Source organism: Vicugna pacos, chromosome 7 (genome assembly GCF_048564905.1).
Source record: "Vicugna pacos chromosome 7, VicPac4, whole genome shotgun sequence".
Classification (NCBI taxonomy): Eukaryota; Metazoa; Chordata; class Mammalia; order Artiodactyla; family Camelidae; genus Vicugna; species Vicugna pacos.
Genome location: NC_132993.1, coordinates 40,978,952 through 40,998,254, shown reverse-complemented (window position 1 = coordinate 40,998,254; position 19,303 = coordinate 40,978,952). Strand labels below are relative to the sequence as shown.

At 43.9% G+C, this 19,303-nt stretch overlaps 1 protein-coding gene and 1 non-coding gene across 3 annotated transcripts in view; one reads left to right on the top strand and one right to left on the bottom strand.

Annotated features, from left to right (window-relative positions):
* Positions 1–4,279: 4,279 nt before the first annotated feature.
* The window catches only part of LOC140697391 (uncharacterized), a 49,806-nt gene continuing 34,782 nt past the window's right edge, over positions 4,280–19,303 (top strand). The window contains exons 1-3 of one of the 2 annotated variants that reach the window (XR_012074382.1): positions 4,280–4,397; positions 6,676–6,958; positions 14,849–15,083. Coding sequence is in view for 1 of the 2 variants with exons in the window: in XM_072964750.1 (XP_072820851.1) it covers positions 6,877–6,958 (82 nt within the window). In the remaining variant the exon portion in view is untranslated. Of the gene's footprint in view, positions 4,398–6,675; positions 6,959–14,848; positions 15,084–19,303 lie in introns of those variants that run through there. The other variant, XM_072964750.1, reaches the window with a different exon arrangement.
* LOC116278826 (U6 spliceosomal RNA) lies at positions 5,680–5,782 on the bottom strand. The gene has a single exon (XR_004188184.2). It is a non-coding gene; the product is annotated as a U6 spliceosomal RNA (small nuclear RNA).

The following is a 19,303-nucleotide window of genomic DNA, read 5'->3' as shown; positions in this document are numbered from 1 at the left end:
ACACCTTTTCCTATAGAAACAATCAAATCTGTGTGTGCCTATATATTTATACATGCCGTATAAATTAAACATGCACACAGGCTTTAATGTATCAGTTCTCAGCAGCATTTAGTTTCAGCAATTTTTGTTTTGTTTTGTTTCCAACAGAATTACAGCACCTTTAAATTTTACCCCTTTGGAACAGAAGGTGTGGGGCTTCTGGCTAGAACACCAAATGGTTTGCACTCTCTCTCTCTTTTTTAATCTGAGGGAGGAAGGAAGAAAGGTAGAAAGGAAGGAAGGGTTTTACCGGAGTTAATTGGGTGCTAGGGGTATCTAGAAAGCCACTTGCCTCTCACAGGGAAGGAAGAAACAGAAACTGGAGGGGAGAATGTCCTGCTCCCATTTCCTGCATCGTTAAGAACCTCCCTCTTGAAGTAAGTTGGTACAACCCTTCTGCGGGGCATGTTTGTGATACACATCCACTTTGACCCAATTCTTCTAGGAATTTATCCTAGGGAAGCAATTGGACGAGGGTGCATGATGGGAGCGTTGGAATGCACATTAGTGACAAATTGAAGAATTGGAGACAACAAAATGTCAAGCCAAGACATTGTTTACTGTCTGTTAAAATAGATCACAAGACATCCCCACTTCAGAATAATGAGCTGCCATTCAAATGGTGATGATCCACGTTTCTTGCCTGGAAACATAAAGAGTTGATTTCAGTGAGTGTCGCCCATGTGGCAGGTGCTTTACATGTCTTGTCTGATTCAGAGCTCATAACCACTCCTTAACTTGGGTATTATATTACTCATTTTACAGATAAGGAAACTGGCCTGAGGTTAAGTAGGCACAAGGTCACAGATTTAATAAGCTGTTGTCGAGACAAAGTTTAGAGCCCAGTGTCTAAATATCTTTGTGAAGATGCCCATGACACCTTTTTGAATGAAACAGAGAAACCAAAGAAATATAAGGATGCCATTTGTACAAATACACACACAGAAAGAGAAAAGCAGAAGAACTGAACAGATTGTGCAATGGTTAAAGTTTGCAGGCTTTGAAGTAGGAGAGTCGGGTTCAAATCCCAGTCCCACACTTACTAGTTCTATAAACTTGGGCAAGTAATTTGACATCTCCTGCACTTCAGTTTCCGTAATTATAAGAGAGAGATAATGTTGCCCATCTCGTGAATTTGTTGTAAGGCTAGATAATAAATGGGAGCTGGCGTACATGCAGAGAGACATCAAGAAAGATGTTCACCTATGCCTTCACAGTGCTCATATCACTGGGTAGCAATATTTAGGGGGTGATTTTTCCTTTTCCTTTCTCCTTGTTTCATTTTGTTTTTTGGGTTGTTTTTGTCTTTTGGCAGGAGGGGATTAGGTTTATTTATTTTTAGAGGAGTTACTAGGGATTGAACCCAGGACCTTGTTCATGCTAGGTGTGCACTCTACCACTTGAGCTATATCCTCCCCACTTTTTTCCTTTCTTCTTTTCTGTATTTCTTTAAACTTACTTCAAAAAGTTTCCATCATTTTATAAACAGAAAATCCAGTAAAGTTCTTTTCATTTTGGATGATGATGATCAGTGACAAAGAATGAGGACAAGGAGGAAAGGGGAGAGAAGATGAAGCTGGAGGAGGGGATGTACCGTCATCTCCACATGATGTGCCCCTCATCGGCTCAGAGAACATTCTGCAGGAGGGAGGCAGGTCTACTCTTGGAGCAGGACTTTTGCTAAGACTGTTGTTACCAGGCCTGTCCCACCTTTCTGTGCCCTTTGCCAGATTCCTGCCTTCTCCGGGAGCTCTGCTCTTCCCTCTGGGGAGGGAAGGAGTCTGAAAAATGATTCATGCAAAAGTGTGACTCATCATGTGATGGGAGTCCTTTCAAAGTCTTTACATGAGAAAGAAGACATTCAGTGGAACTCTTGGCTGGTTGGAGGGAGACTAAATTTGTCTAACCACTTGAAGTTAGATTTAGTTTTAGATTTGGACGGAAACTCTTAGAATTATACCTACATTTTGACCTAGCAATTTTACTTTTAAGAAAGTATTCCAAAGAAATAGTCATAAGTACACAAAATGTTTAGCTGTATGAATGTTCACTATAGTAGCTCTTTATAATAGTGAAAAATCAAGACTTGCCTGCGTGTCCATCATTAGGGAGTTATATAAATTACATCAGTTCCATTCAATGGAATACATGATCCTTTCAAAAAATGTTGTTGTAGGAGTATATTTGTTGTTAGGGTGGAATGTTCCCAATATTATATTAAGTGAAAAAAGCAGGTCTCAAAATTAAATATTCCCACATAAAAAAAGAGAAGTATACCTTATACTAAGACTTTTGAAAATAGCAAATTGTTAGTATTTGTTCCTGAACCGTGATTATTTCCTTCTCTCTGTTTATTGAAGATATGTCACAGTAAGAAATAATGTTATTACAATTTTATTTTTTTAAGGCATAAGATTCCAAAGTATTCCCACACTACATGGCAGCATCCTATGTTGCTAACTTCACAAGGCCACGTGGCACATCTAATTCAGTATATCACTGTGATTTTAGCACCTGGCACCATGCCTGACATGTAGAAGTTATTCATAGATATTTGTTGAGTGAATGAATGAAAGAATGGTAGAACAAATGTATGAACAAACCAAATGGTGGTAACAGGGTGCTCAAGATGGGAGAGAAACTCACAACAAACTCTGTACACAACTGCTTGACTGCCTCCATGTAATTTGATGGCTGAGCTCCACTGGATGAGACCCATTCAACTTTGAACTCCTCATAGTGCCTTGCTAATAGTAGGAGGAGCTCAACAAATGTGCATGAAACTATATGATGGTCTGTCTTCCTCCTCCTAGGATCATTTCTGCAGGCTTTCTTATACCAGGTAAATGCATGTCCTGGTGGCAGGTCATGCGCAAGAACTGTAATAATGGCCATTACAGTAAGAAGCTGTGCTAGTTGGGGTTATGTTTGTCATAAAGGAACAGAAAGAAGCAAAGCAAAAATGGCTTTTGAAAAAATAAAATGTTTATTTCTTTCTAATGTTCAAGAAATCTAGGGGCAGATAACTTGGAGTTGGAAGAGAGCTCTCACATGTCTTCTATCTTTTTACTCTGCCACAAGTGGCTTCCATTCCCAGGGTCACCTCATGATCCAAAGTGGCTCCTGTGGCTCCAGTTATTTCATCAGGATTCCAGCAAGCAGGAAGGAATAAGAGAAATACATGTTCTTTTTCCAGAAGCTGCATATATGCCCTCCACTTACATTCCACTGGCCAGGACTTTTGTCAAGGCGGTCTGATAAATGTAGTTTTTGTTCTGGGTAGCCTTGTTCCTAGCTAATAATTGGGGGTTCTCTTCCTGTGGAAGAAGAGAAGAACTGATACTGGGAAACAACTGGCCACTTCTGCCACTGAAGTGTCTTCAGTCATCCCATCACTAGCCAACCTGAGTCTCATCAAATGTGTGGCATCTGTGATGACATAGGGAAAGTCATCCTGACAGTGGTTTACAATTAACCAAGAGCTTGGAGCTGCTGCTGATAAACACCGCCCCAGGGATGATACACTTCTCTAGTTGTCCCTTAAGGACACATTCCCATTTCCCGCACAGTCTCTGCTATTGTCACGGGGGTGACCCAGTCACTACTCTCTGCTTAGCAGAGCTGGACCATAAAGTGCAAGTCAGCATCTTTCCTGCTGCTGCAGTTGCTTATGTCCTGCAGATCCTGGCTGACTGCAGCATTCATGTCATCAGAGAAATCAAGAAGTAGCTGTGAGGGATTCTAATTATATCAGCATGGAAAGAAATAGAACAGGCCAAAGTTTCAGAGTGCCTCTTTAGGGTATTTGAGTCACCCTCTTGAGGCCTTGGGGGTGCTGCCCTTTCTGACATCACCATGGGACTGGCAAGCCACTAGATCTGCAAGTAGAAAAGCAATGATTGGCCACTTTAGAGCAAAAGGAAAGGAATAGTTCTTTTTTTCATGTGGAAGTGATAAGAAGCAGGTAACAATAATCATCCTGTTAGCAGCTACCATTTAGTGAAGTACTGTGAAAGCCCTTGCCAGCATCCAAGACAGCCTGCAGTGATCCTTGCTTCTTAGGATTCATGCCCTTGAATAGTCCCCTCCCATAATGAGTCAGGGCTGACCTGTATGACCAGTAGCATACAGTGGAAGTGGTCATATGTGACTTCTGAGTCATAATGGGCATTGCAACTTCTGCCTTGGCCTCTTGGATTGATTGTTCTGGGGGAAGGCAGTCACCATGCTCTGAGGACACTCTAGCAGCCCTACAATGAGGCCCATGTGGAGAGGAACCGGGGGCCCTTGCTAAGAACCAGCACCAAGCTATCAGCCACGTAGTGAGCAATCTTAGAAGTGGATCCTCCAAGCCCCAGGTTAGCTTTCAGATGACTGCAGCCCCAGCTGATATCTGAGAAATCACTAGCCAGGACCACCCAGCTAAGCCATTCCTCCATTCCTGACCCTCAGAAATGATGAGATTAAAAAATGTTTATTGGTGCTTTAAGCCATTACGTTTTGGGGTCATTTGTTATGCGGCAATAGATAACTAACACAGCCTTTATACATGATTGTTTCATCACGAAGACATTGTAAAGGCATTATTATCTCCATTTTACTGATAAGGAGACTGAGGCTTAAAAAGGTTAGTAATTTTCCTAGAGTCCAAGCAGCTGGTGGGAGCAAAGCTGGGACTCCCGTTTAGCTGTGCATGCGTGAAACCAGTACGCTGAACAACTGTTCGTGACACTGCATGCTATGTGGACCCACCTAGGATTTCCAGAAAGCCCAGACACTGAGAAAAGTCAAATGTCCCCAGATGAACTGAGTGGTCTCGTGACAGTGAAGTTTACATGCTAACACTCAGGATTATACAGGTCCAATAGGCAGCTGTTAATCCATGCTCTAAAATGCACAGCCCGTTTGAAAGTCTAGGGCGTGATTATGTTGTGAAAAATCAGTCAGCTTACTCCAGGGAGTGCCTGCCAAGAGAGCCCCCGTGGAGGTCCTTGGGGTGCAGAAAGGTTCCCAAACTCCCAGCAAGAGTTTGGACAGCCTTAATACCAGTGCCCTTCTGGGCCTCACAACCTGATGTGGTTTGGAGGTTGCTGATATTTACAAGTGTCTGAATACAGAGAGCAGGGATGCGGTCCATGGCAAGGAATGTGGAATGAGATAATGACCATTTGCCCTTCACTCTCTTCCTGTGATGGGTCAGTTTTCATTTAACAGCTTCGCAGCCTGCCAGTGTGCTGAGGGGACCAAATATGACAAATGCCTACTTGTCAGCAAAAGAATGTGAGCCTGCCTCTGAAGTCACATCAAGTAATGAGCTTCTTCTTTTTTTTTTTTTAACTGAAGTATAGTCAGTTTACAATGTTGTGTCAATATCTGGTGTACAGCATGTTTTAGCCATACTTACACATACATATATTCGTTTTCATTTTCTTTTTCATTATAGGTTACTACAAGGTATTGAATATAGTCCCCTGTGCTCTACAGTAGAAACTTTTTTTAACCTATTTTATACATGGGAGTTAGTATCTGCAAGTCTCAAACTCCCAGTTTATCCCTTCCCACCTCATTTCCCCTCTGGTAGCCAAAAGTTTGTTTTCTATGATGTCTGTGAGTCTGTTCCTGTTTTGTAAATAAGTTCATAAAAATATGGAACTCTTCACAAATTTGTGTGTCATCCTTGCGCAGGGGCCATGCTAGTCTTCTCTGTCTCATTCCAATTTTAGTGTATTTGCTGCTGAAGTATAAGTACTGGGCTTCTGAGCTCTTCTCCTGGACTAACTGGTTGACATCTGTCTCATCCTGGCCAGAGCCCTCACTGAGAGACCCGCGGCCATTTGATGGAGGCTAGCCTAGTGGAAGCTTCTGGGCCTGCTGTCCTGTTGGCTCGGAACAAGGATTCCCAGGGATGAAGGGAAGAGAGAGCCTTGTCTTTGTTCTCCAGGCACCCCCATTGTGCGCACTGCAGATGCAGATCTGTTCTGGCAACCACATAGGCAGCTGAGCAAATACATGAAGAAGAGAAGTCTCTTTCTGGAGAATGAAATGTCACTTTAAAAACAGAATTCATTATCTCCTTTTAGCTCTCTCAACCTTTCCATTCTGTGGCTTGTGCCAATGTGCCCCTGAGCTTAAGACTTTGGCATCCACATTGACTGCTTCCTCCTTTCAGCCCTTCAGACTGAGCCAGTCATCCAGGCTTGTCAACTGTGCCTTCAAAGTATCCCAGGGTGATGTCCTCTGCATTTCTGCTTTGCCTTTGGGTCATCACTCAGATGGGCACCGGGGCCCAAATGTCTCTTTCTTTCAATAGCTCTAAACTACCTACTGCAGTGACTCCAAATTTGGTCATCTACCTTTCAAGACCTTGTAAAACTGTTCTTACTAACTTTATTTTCCAAAGCTCTCCAGCACTAGTCCTGCCACATACACACACGCACACGTGTGCACAGACACATACCCACGCTCCTGTGTGTGCACACCACGTCCTGGACTGTCACCCACCTTTTACTGCCTCCTCTACAGTTTTGGATGTTCTTTGTGATCCTTTCTTTTCTGGTTTAACCCATCCTGTAAGGGAAACTTGTCTGCCACCTCGGATGCCAGTCCCAGTAATCTCTCCTTTCTCTATTTCCACAGGCTGTTATTTTCAGAGACAAGCCACACCTCTGTGGTAGCTGCACGTTCCAGCTCCCTCAGGCTTCTAGAATCCCTCTGCACTCCAAACATCTTGGGGAAAACAAAACCAGAACTGACTGACAGTAACGCCAGCCCTGAGGGCCCAGCTCACAAACACTGCTATCCAGAGCCACAGTCCTAGGGCCACGTCGGAGGAGACTCATGGTTTGCTGGGCAGAAGGAGGAGCGCCCGCTAATTGGTTACGACCACAGAGATCAACCACAGAAACGACCGGTAAGACAGGTAGGATAAAAAGCAACAGAAGGCTGGGAGAGAAGACAGCCGTGTGGTAAGTGGTGCTGGATGTGATTAGAAGTGGCAACGGGAGTTATGAGCAGCAGACACATTGCAGTGGAGAAAAGTCGATGATGAAGTGACAGAAGATATCTGTGGTCTGTGGGGGTGGCGACAAGCGCTCTCTCTCTCTCTCTTTCTCTCCCCCTTCCTGCCGCGGTCCTTAGAAACAAGGGAGATTCTGGGGAAAGCAGCAGCCTCCCGTCCTGCCCTGAGGGCATGGGTCAGCCGCTGCCAGGGAAGCCAGCGTGCCGAGCACCTGGCAACAGAGCTGATGTGACCGCCTCTGCAGTGCTCTGATCCTACAGGGACCAGGCAGGTCATGTGACTGTGCAAAGTAGGGCAAGTAAGAAGGATAGAGAGGGGTAGGGTCCACAACAAATGGAAGAGCACACCTCATCTAGAGGCATCGTAGTGCACATGTAGATACTGGGCATGCCAAACAAGACGTGTACTTGGGACAAACACAGCCCACAGGCACGCTGCGTGTAACCTCTGCTTCCCTCGGTGTGTGTGTGACACGAGGACTGATGATGGGAATGATGGCGCTGAACTGTTACCTGCTGGTTAAGCTCTTTCAGACGACCAGAACTAGTGTGATCTGATGGGGCTATTGTAAGTGGATCTGGGGAGGTAAGCTAGGTGACATGGCTTCACCAGCCACAGAGCCTGCTCAGCGATCAATCAGGAATCATTGCAGCTCCTATGGCTCCACAAAACTCTAGAAGGTCAACAATGGAGGGACCTGAACATCTTACTGGTCCCTCAGTAGCAGCCATTTTTGGCTTAAAGGCTCTGCCACAGTTGCAATTCTCCTGCATTACCCTATGACTTTCAGCTTTCCTTCATTTACCTCTTGGTTTCTGCTTATTCCTGACTTACATGACTTCATAGCAATTGCTTATCCATGACTTGTCTTCCAAGTACCTACCCACGTCCATCAGCCAGCTTCCCCTTTGCCCTTTCATTGGCCAGGACTGGGCCACCAGAGCTGCAAGGCAAGCTGGGAAATCAAGTACCTAGCTCTCCATCTAGATGGACAGCATCTTGTTTCTTGCGTGTAGGGATTTTCTCACACTGTGTGTACACCAATATATTCCTAGTTCAACGCGTCATACAGCATTGGACATCTTAGGCAGGAAGTGTGAGATAACAAAAAAGTACAGAAATAAGTGTAGCTCTCGTCGGCTGAAATAAAATGCACAACCTAAAAGTTGAGAGTTATGTTTTATTCAGTGGATTTTCTTAGAACTCAAGCCCAGGACACAGCATCTCAGATCACTCGAAGAAACTGTTCCAGAGTAGCAAGGTAGAAGCCAGGGTATATGAGTTTTGGCATCAAAGGCCAGGTGCTCAGAGCATAAAAAGATTACTGTTAATTAAAGAAAACCAGTGTCTCAAGTTAAGGAATTTAGCACTTTTCTATGTGTGGGAAGGTGCAAAGTTCTGGGCTCATTGAAATCATTCCTTTGATAGGCACCTAGCTGTGCAGGGCCTGTATCCTGTTCTGCATCCTGCCTCCCCTCATGGGGCACTGCTGGGGGTGGCTGCAGAGACGGGTTGCCTGCTTGTCTGCATTCTGAGTTCCCTCCGCTCACTGTCAGAGAGTGGTGGCAGCAGCTGATGACTTGATGGCTACAGCACTCTTTGTTTACTGATACGGCTGGCAATATTTTTCATTTACACTCTGAATACCAGCTTCATCATATACTGACTCTGTAATCTAAAAACAATTAACCTTACTGAACGTCTTTCCCTTGCCAGGTGAAAGACAGTACCAAATACCTCCCTTGCTGGGTTGCTGTAAGGATTAAATATGGCAGTGTTTTTACACTTCCTAGTCCTGAAGAGATAACCCCAAATGGTAACAATTTTATTGTGGTGCACTGCCTTCTGTTTGATGGACATGTGTGGTAGGGGGACATCTTAGTAGAAGAGAATAGAGAGTGAAGGTCAAAAGCATAGGCCCTGAAGTCAGGCTGTTGGGCCCAGACCCATCCTGTACCACTTACTGTGTGACCTTGGAGAAGTTACTTGGCCTCTCTGAGCTCCAGTTTCCCTATCTGTAAACTGTAGATAATAATAGAACAAATTTCCTAGGGGTGCATTTGGATGAAAAGACGAGAACGTGCCCCTAAAGCACTGGGCACTGTGCTGGGCACAGAGCTTGCACACCGTGAGTGTTGGCCATTATTAATATTGATTGCTCTTTTTTCTCCCTTGGCCCAGAACTAACACTTACTGAACCAGAAGAGTAAATGCCTTGCCAATGAAATTCCTTAAAACCAAATAGTCTGCAATCATGTAAAATACACACACTATTATAACTGGAAGCAGCAGCAAACCAAGACTGAGGTGTTGGGATGAGATGATCTGCCGTGGATTCAACAAATAAGAGGGTCCACTGTCTGTAATGAATTGTTTAAAATAATTTTTTTTAAAAAACCCAGTATGATTAAAAATTGCTCTGCTTTTGTTTTCTGGGTTCTTTTTTTGGTGGTGATGGAGGGGTGCATGAATTAGGTTTACTGATTTATTTTTGGAGGAGGTGCTAGGGATTGAACCCAGAACCTTGTGCATGCTAAGTGTACACTCTACCACTTGAGCTATACCCACCCGTTAAATTGCTCTGCTTTTGATTGTCACCATGTGCCAACATTACTAAGCAATGTAAGTGATAAAATAGTGTCCCCCTTCCATATTTGCTAAGTTTCTAAAGGATGGCCACTATTAGTTTCAAGTTAGCACATTGTTATTACTTATCCTTTAATAAATACTGTGTTCTACTGGAGAACTCCCAGATACACAGTCAGCCGCCGACATGCCCAGGCTCAGGTGCTCACAGTTTGGAATCCCTTCATTTTGCCTCCAACCCCTACAGCCCTTCATACTCCTGGGGCAAAACAATAGACTCAGAATCAAGGATGAGAGCTCAGGGCCTGTAAAGACAAAGAAATGAAAGCTGAGTTACTTCAGTTCTGCGTGACTTCAGGGAATTTGTCTTCAATTTAAAGTTAGAACAGTTAGGGGGAGGGCACAGCTCAAGTGGTAGAGTATTCACTTCGCATGCATGAGGTCCTGGGTTCAATCCCCAGTACCTCCTCTAAAAATACATAAGTAAACCTAATCACCCCCACACCCCTGACTGACTAAATAAATAAATAAAAATTTTAAAAAAAAAGTTAATATAGCTCACAGAGAGTGAAGTGTGATAGTTCTGTTTGGCAGATGCAAATTTTAGTTCGTGTATTATATATATATACATATTTTTTATTGAAGTATAGTTGATTTACAATGTTGTGTTAGTTTCTGGTGTACAACATAGTGATTCAGTTATACATATGTATGTTCCTTTTCATATTCTTTTTCATTATAGATTATTACAACTATTGAATATAGTTCCCTCTGCCATACAGTAGGTTTATCATACACATTTTATCACAGTTGAGTGACCTTTTAAAGTGGAATCACTCTTTTAAAAAAGTGAAATCACTTTTGAAATTAAAGAACAAGTCAAGAAGATTGTGCTAATTTCTGATTAGTACAGAATTTGTGCCAAAAATAATTTCGTTATGTAGAGGAAGATGTTAACAGTGATTTTTCTCTGATTAAATTAAGTTTTGCTGCCCTGGCGCTGCTATTAGCAAAGATGGGAGAAAGCAGAGGAAAGTGAGAAAGCTACTGTATTTTATTCATCAATCCTAAAATGTATGCCTTTATTCACTTTTTAACCTATCTGAAATCACAAAGCCTCTCTCAATCACCAACTGGCCCAGTAATAGTCATATGACACACTGTCACCGTTGAGTCTGGTCATCAAAACTAGCAATAACTTGTAAGAAAATTCAGGTGACAGTAATGGAGTGCTCTTTAAGAAATGCTGTAAGAGCAACAGCCTTGATGGAACAAAGAGGGCTATGGGGAGGGCAGAAGGGAAGGACGCCGAAAACTAGGAGTGACTTAGAAGAGTCAAATTGTGACTAGGAAGTTTTAGGAATAGTTGAAGCAATCTGTTTCACTTTTTTGGGGATATATAAATGCATAAGGGTGATAGAAAATAAATGTTGGAGTCTAAGGATGCTCTTTCAATAAATAGAATTTTTTTAAATTGAAAAAAAAAAAAGATTTGCTCTGTTGACTAAAAAAAAGTAGACAACCTAAAAGTTAGCCTCACTGAGAACTGTAGCCTGGGGAGGTGACCTCTCAGTAGCTCGGAGGCACCATTCCAAAGAGATAAGGGAAGAGCCAGGATATACAGGAGTTTTTGCTGGAAAAAAACCAAAAACAAGTAGTCAAACATCAACAGATTACTGCTAATTATAAAAAAAAAACAAAACACAGACATCTCAAGTTAATTTTAGTGCTTTTCTATGTATGGGAGGATGCGAGAATCAGGGCTTATTGAAATTATTCCTTTGATATGCACTGTAGCTATCTAGCCAGTGTCCTGTTCTTCTCCGTCCTGAGTCCCCTCAGGATGCACCGGAGGGGGCAGCTGCAGTGGCTGATGGTGCTTGGCTGCAGCATCCTTTGTTTACTGAAATGGGAGGCGGCATGCTTTGTCCACAGCTCCACAGCAAACACACTCGCTATGCCACTGCACAGGAATAGGAGGGACCCTCAAGAGAATTGAGCCCAAGCCCCTCACTTTACAGCTGTCCTAAGGGACCTTGTCCCAGGTCACCCAGACAGGGGGCAGAGAGAACTGGATGGAAGTTGCCTGCCTGTTTTTCCATCTGGCTGGACTAGTTTTTCCATCATTCACTCTCAAGCGAACTGAAATGGTACTAAGTGTCAGTGCTTCGCAAACTATGATAAAGAACCAATTTTTTACAATGTAATCAGATACTAGTACACAGCTCAGGCCACTCGTGGCTCATCATGAGAGTTCGCGTCATCTAGAAGATCTCTCCCTGCTCAGAAAGACAAGTGCTGATCACTTGGTCACAGCAGCCGTGTCAAGTTGCCACGACCGTTTCTAAATGGTTACTCTCCATTCTTTTCTTATCTTGTCACAGTCAGTGATAGTTCTCAGACCAGTTTTTCTTTTCAGACCAATTTTGAGTAGCTCCGTACCACGTCACAAAGAGTCTGTAACAAAGATGGGTGACCAGGAAAACATCTCTGGATATTTCTGTGAGCAAATGCTTAGCTTTTGGGTTGCTTTGTCTTTGTTAAATTCCTGAACATACTCTGTGAGAGTCCAGGTTTGAACCAGCATCACTACTAGCTCTGTGGCTGTGGGCCAGTGCCTAAACCGCTCTAAGCATGAGTTTCCGCATCCATTGGTTGAGGGAACACTAGTACTCAGCTCAAAGGGGTCATCAGAGGTATGTGTGTGTAAACCCCAGGGCATCTGCCACACAGTGGGCTCTCAGAAGCATTAACTATTAATAGTGTCATTGGCCCTCCGTTCATTTATTGGGGGATGTGGGTTATGGGTCATGGTGTCACTACCGCTGAGGCACACAGGACAGAAAGCCCCGAGGCAGAAGTCAGAGTTGTGGGGCCCAGGGATGAGTCTCAGGCTGCACAGACATCCGGCAACGTGGGCACTGCCCTGGACTGGGCCTCATGCTGGGCGCTGGTTGAGAAATGATCTCTGTCCTGGAATCTCCCATATCATGGAGCAGAGACACGGACAGCACACAGTAGGTGCCATCACAGAGGTCAGAAGCCTGTGCAAAGGAGCCTGGGGCAGCTCCGGGGGGAGTATGTGAGCCTCTCCGTCCCGTGGTTCTGAGCCAGTTTGAGCTACAGAGTGAGCAGGAGTTAGAGTCCTGTTAGAGGGGATGCCTTCCCTTCTTTGCCTCCCTGGAGGAGATATTCTGACCTAAAGACACTCTTTACTCCCTCCTGGCATGATCTGAGTGGTAAAAATCTATGAGAACAACTGGGTGCTGGGTGCAGGGTGCTGGGTCTCTGCTTAGCTGCTTCCTCATCTTGTTTCTTGGGAGCCTCTGCCTCTGTCTGCGCTCCCATCCATGATGGGGACCAGCGGGGACCTCTCACAAGGCCAGCTCTGCCGATGGGTGGGGGTTGGTTTGGTTTGGATTCCAGTTCACAGACACATTTGGCCCTCGTGCTGAACCACACTCTCCTACGTCAACTTTACCAGATACATTAACACATGTAGCGCACCATTTGACGACACTCTTTGATTTCTTTCTCAACAATTTGGAATTTGGTCAAGATAGAGGGGTACTATCCCCTGGGGACCCCAGGAGTCAGGCATTACATCATGAGACAGAGAGCAAGCTCCTTGCCGTGGGTCCTAGGAATACGCTGACGGTGCTGCGTCTCTGCCTGTGACACGTGTAGTGGTTGCTGACTGATACCAGTTAAACCAATGAACAGTTCCAGGGAGGCCGAGCAGAGGGAAACAGAAAAAGCTTCAGAGAAGAGATGTTTTATTCACGCTTCAAAGAATAAGAAGAAATCTGCCAACAAAACAAGGTAGAAATAGGCACTCTAAGGCCTGTGAGGGATGGGGCGTGTGCTGTGACCTTCTGTTAAGTCCCTATCTTTCCAAGGCATAGTTTTCTCATATGCAGAATGGGGATAAGAACACTGTCCTTGCCTCCCTCACAGGGTCCTTGTGAGTGTCATATGACATACCGGAGGCAGAAGTGTTTTGAAAACTATAAAGTGCTGTACAAATCATTATATAACACTCAGCCTGCAGCATAAACATCAACTGTCAGCAGAGAGGGTCAGTACATTTTTTTTCAAATTGATGAATTCTTTTAATCTTTTATAAATCGAACGCATCCAGAAATGGTTTTAGTTAACATCCAATGCCCACAACTGAGCCACCAAGCCTCTTGTCTCTTACTAAAACACTGATAAAAACACAATCTGGCTTGCCTTTCTGGATGTGTTAAAAACGGTATTTTCAGAGAGAACAATTGAAAAACAGACCGTGTTGTCAGTTTGACATTCCTTGCTGGGATATTTTCAGGCTGCCAATGTCTATATGCAAACAATACATTTAGAAACCGAATGAGTGCCTGATGAATTTCTTTCTTCTCCCCAATTTGCACAGAGGGGAGACTATGGACAATGTAGTGGCAATCAGTTTCAGTGGTAATGAAACAATGAGGCGGTTTTTGACTGTAGGTGGTTGTTGAAATAATCATGAAAGCAGCAGCTGGCTCCTTTTTCTCTTTTGTCCAATTAGGAGCTATTTTCTCTGTGAGGAATACTCAAAGGTCATCATACCTTGATCCTCCACGTGTCAAAAGTCTGTATGAAAGGCTGACTTATCATCCAATGCCGTTTCAAAGAAGAAACAGCTCATTTCTCTTCCTGTCTCAGGCTGACACCACCTCAGAGAGAGGTTGCTAGCTTTGAGCAGAAATCTTATTTCCTCCCTGGTGTGTAGGTGAGGGCTGTTTCTTCTAGGGATCGGAGGGAGCTGTGCCAGCTGAGGGAAGTACCCAGCCCGGCCAGCTGCCGGCAGCAGACAAAGGGTCTCAGTGGGACATGCGAGAAAAAGCGTGCATTAGAGCGAAGAGGGTCGGAGTTGCCGCATATCAGCGGCGCTGGGAAGAGAGAAGCTCTGTAAATAATCCAGTTACAGATGGTTTAGTGCTTTGAACATAGCAACAGCCCATGTGCAGAAACCACCAGCTAGAGCCCACAGCAAATTTCACTCCCAGCAATAGAGTTGTGCTTTCATGAAAGTTCTGGCAGTCTGGGGAGGCAGAGGAAGAGGAGGAGGAGGGCACTGAAATGTAGCCATAGCCCCCCTCCCACCTCTGGCACACAGGGAAGGGGCTCTGTTGCAGAAGAGATCCTAGCTATGGATTACAGCCAGGGTACTGTTTTTTTTTTCAGGCTTAAGACAGTTTCCCAACTGCTGACAGACTTCTGAGTCCGTAGTGTGCCCTGGCCACCCCTTGCATGTCCAGCACAGTGCAAGGTCTTCTGGGGGATTCAGAAGGATCAGCGTCATAACTCTGAGCATCTGTAGAGTGGTGTGTGTCCTGCAGAGTGTTTTCCACTTAAAGTGCTGTACATTTTTGCCAGCAATCGTGAGGGGGAAGAAAGGATGTGGAATGATTTCCCTGGAAGACAGGTAAGAGGATAAGACCTCATGGCAATACTAGTAAAAATGTATTGGGCATTTGCCAGACTTATTTTCTGACTTGTCGGATTTAATTCTCATAAGCACCTCATAAGGGAGGTATTATTATCATCTCCAATTTGCAGTTTAGAAAACAGAGGCTCAGAGAGGTTAAGTGAGCTGCCCTGGTCCTAGCACTAGGGCATAGCAGAGCCAAGGCCCCGAGGGAGAACCTGCCATTTCCTGGGTCCCCATGCTGCCTGGGTCCCCTCTATTTTGACCCTTAGTCCTGTTCCACCTGCCAGGGAGAGACAGTCAACGAGTGTTAAGAGCCCACTGTGTGTCGAGAACAGCTCCAGACACTGGTGAGGCTTTCAGTCATTCAATTAATATTTCCAGAGTGTTCATTACAGGCCAGGCGCTGTTTTGTGCTTGGAGTACGTCAGTGAGCAAAGCTCTCTACCCTCCTGGAGCATATATATATATATATTTTAATTGACTAGTTTTCCAGAGCAGTTTTAGGTTCATGGCAAAAGTGAGCAGGAAGTACAGAGTTCCCATACACCTTGTGACCCAGCATATGCACAGCTTCCCCAGTGTCCACATTTCCCACCAGAGTGGTACGTTAGTTATAATCTGTGAACCTATACTGACTCGTCATTGTCACCCGAAATCATAATTTACATTACATGGTGGTGTACATTCTAAGAGCCGTGGCAAATGTATAGTGACCTGTACCGACATTATAGTATCATACAGAACAGTTTCACTGCTCCCGGAGTGTATATTGTACTGGGACAAGCAGGTAATGAACAAGATATGTTTAAGGAAAGAATATATTAGTAAGTGATAAGCTCTATGGGGGAAAAAAAGGAAACTTAGGGCACAGTAAAGGGGACCAGGAGTGCTGGAGTGGGAGGAAAGAGACGGGATACACTTGGACACAAGATGGTCAGGGGAGATCTCACCGAGAAGGTGAGGGAAGTAGCCATGCCTTTACAGAGGGAAGAGCAGTCCAGGCAGAGGGAACAGGCAGTGCATGGTGTGTTCAAAGAACAGTGAGCACAGTGGAGAGCAACAGGAGACATGCCACAGTGTAATGGGGTGCCTGGTCGTGGTGGACCCCAGGCAAAGATTTATCTTTCACTTGGAGTGAAACAGAGAGCCCTACCAGACTCTGAGCAGAGGGGCAGCCTGTTCTGACCTCTGTGTTTAAAGGACCACCTTGGCTGCAGGTTTGAGAATGGACTCTACGAGGCCAAGGGTGGAGGCAGGGAGGCCAGTCAGGAGGCCACCACGGTGATCCAGATAAGAGGTGATGCTGACTTGGCCTGTGATGGTGAGAAGAGGCCAGATTCTGCATGTATTTCAAATGTAGAGCCATGCTGCGGGTCTAGCAAATCGTTAGGCCAATTGAAGCCTGGTGGAAAGAAAGCTGTTTTATAAAAGAGAAACAGAACATAGGAACTTGTGAACAGTGATTAAAAAAACTGAGAAATAGTGCCAGCTAGGAATGAACTACACTTGTAATGACCCAACAGAAAGCATGACAATTGTAAAGCTAGAAAACATAATAAAGTCTTTGTTTTTATTCTTTATATCATTGAATTCAGTGCAGTCATGCAAATAAGCGAGCCTTACTAGCAAAGCCATATCATTTACGACTTTATCCTCGTGATTGTGCTGTGAGCACAGTCCCTAGAAAAACAGTATTTTAGGAACCATTGCTTCTTTGTTTTCTAAGCTGAACTCTTAACTATTTTAATCCATTGGGATATTCAAATAAAAGGAGAAAGGGAAGCAAAAGAATGCATGTATTATTTAACTGTTTCTGATCCCTAGGACTCTGGACACCTTGGGATTATGAGAATTCAAAGGAGATTGGGTTTTTCTTTTCTTAGAGGTTCCATCTTTAAGATACTGATTCAGAAAACAGAAGTGAACAGATGGATTTGATTAACATCCCGTCTCACGAGAGGACGATGTTTTGTGCGTAGTGGGGAAGGCGAGCATCCTTGGCTTGGTGTTTTTAGCCTCTCTAAATATAGCAAAGGAGTGTTTTGCTGTTAAGATGGGTTGGATCATCATTTGATCTTTTATCACGGGGGAGTGTGGGCGGGGGGTGAGCATCAACAATATTGACGCATTGGATTCTGTCTGCCAGCACTCTGCTCCTTGCTGTTGTACACCCAGCTTACAATCTCAGGCTTGATAACGGCTCTTTATTGAGGTACACACCATCTTTCATGTTCATAACTGAATGAAGATCTTGCTTTCTGTTCATTTTATGCGTAATCATCTTATATGAAGGAGACATGATTCTCAATGGAGTGCACTGTTACTAAAGGTGGACTTTGAGGCTGGATTGAATTCTGAGTATCAGGAACCAGGCTGATCTATACGCTCCTGTTTGCCAGGTGGCAAAATGTGCAGCCAGTATCAGACTGAAGAAGGTTAAGAAAGCATGACCCAAGTTTCCCATAAGGAAACAACTATGGGTAAATGTCTAAGGTGATTCTCTTCAGAATATGTTTAAAAACACGAGGCATTCTTATTAATCAGGATCGCTGTTTCTGGAAATTCTAGCCCCTGAAAGACAAGAAAAGATAATTATTATTTGTGAGAATTAATTAGAAATAACAAAAGTCCAATAAGGAGCCAGTGCTAAAAATCACATTATACATTTTTGGAAAAAAGTTCAGAGATGATCATCCGTGGCTGGGCAGACCATGACTTGCTCACTCAAGGCAATAAAGACATTTATACTTACATTTGAACTCCATCTATACTCAAAGTTGAGATCAGAAGAAAGGGAAAAGCCTGTGAATGCTGTGTCCCAGAATAAAAATGTGGGGCTAAAAACAGCCATGTCAAAAGGGAGTCAGACATTCCAGGCCAGGGACTACCACTGTAAGAAGTTCAGATCGATAGTCAAATTTCTCACATTTTTTTAAAGCTCCATGATGAGTCTTTGTTATCTTTCCCCCTATTACTAAACACACACACGCGCGCGCGCACACACACACACACACACACACACACACACACACAGGGATTAGTGATATACTTTTAATAAGAAAAGAGCCGATGAATTTGTTTTCAAGAGCAATGATTATGAGATCTTTGTCCTGCCCTACAGCCAGTTTTGAGAAACCCTAAGGGATACCGTACAGGGTAGCAGTGACTGAGGTTGTAGCTAGGCTGGACTAGGGGTAAAAGAGTGCCATGGATTCAAAAATGTACCCAAAATTCAGCTTGGAGCTGGCAGGCAAGTCCAGTGCATTAGAATGGCCGAGCGAGGCAGGGATGATAGGTCATCTCAAAGAATATTAGAATAATTTTTCTTTTGATTTCAAAATAGCTCCTCCATAGCTTTCAGTACATGGATTTGTATAAGTGTGTCTGAACCTAAAAACATTGCTTCATGGCAAAGCATACTTTTCCCCTCAGTTGCCATGGAAACAGCGCTTGCTCATGTGTCAGGCGCTCACACACACACACACAGCAGATGAATATATTCTCAGGGAAATGCCTTTTATGCCTTCTCCTTCTGGTGTTCTTTATACTTCTAAAAAGACACATTCAGAGCCAAAATTTTACTAATTCCTACCATCCAATTGTTATGTATTGGGTCCTTTGTTTTGATGTTAAAAATTCTGATTTTAGGTTTTTCTTCAACATAATCTCTCCTGGAGGTGAAGTGATCTATTATTTACCCCTTCACCTACCTCCAGCTTTTCTCCCACCCCTTAAATGAGCATATATATTGGTTATTAACCAAAAAGAAACCTATTTCAGATTCTACTTGAGTCCTTTGATGAGTATAATGATGCATTTCATGTATTTCGTTTTCTTAAATAGCCTCTACCCACAATACTGGTTTTAACTGGCTGAACAGCAGTTCTTTGGGAGAATATTGGTGAATCACAAGTTCATGTCAGTATGAGACTAAGCTATCTGGTTTAGTTTTTAACCTATACGAACTTGAAAAGAAACTAAAGGAAAAATCTGATGCAGGAAAGTAATTTGTTTCAACCAGAATTTCTTGGGCATGTAGATTTCTGACTGTATCTGACCCTGTTCCCTTTAGAGCTGATTCTGATTATGTGGAGAAGTTCATGGTCAACCTGAAGGTTGGTGGGTGCAGCCTGATGCATGAGAGTCAGGAAGCTGGCCTTGATTTCACCACCAGTTGTGAGCTTTCTCTTCAACTGAATTGGGCTGTA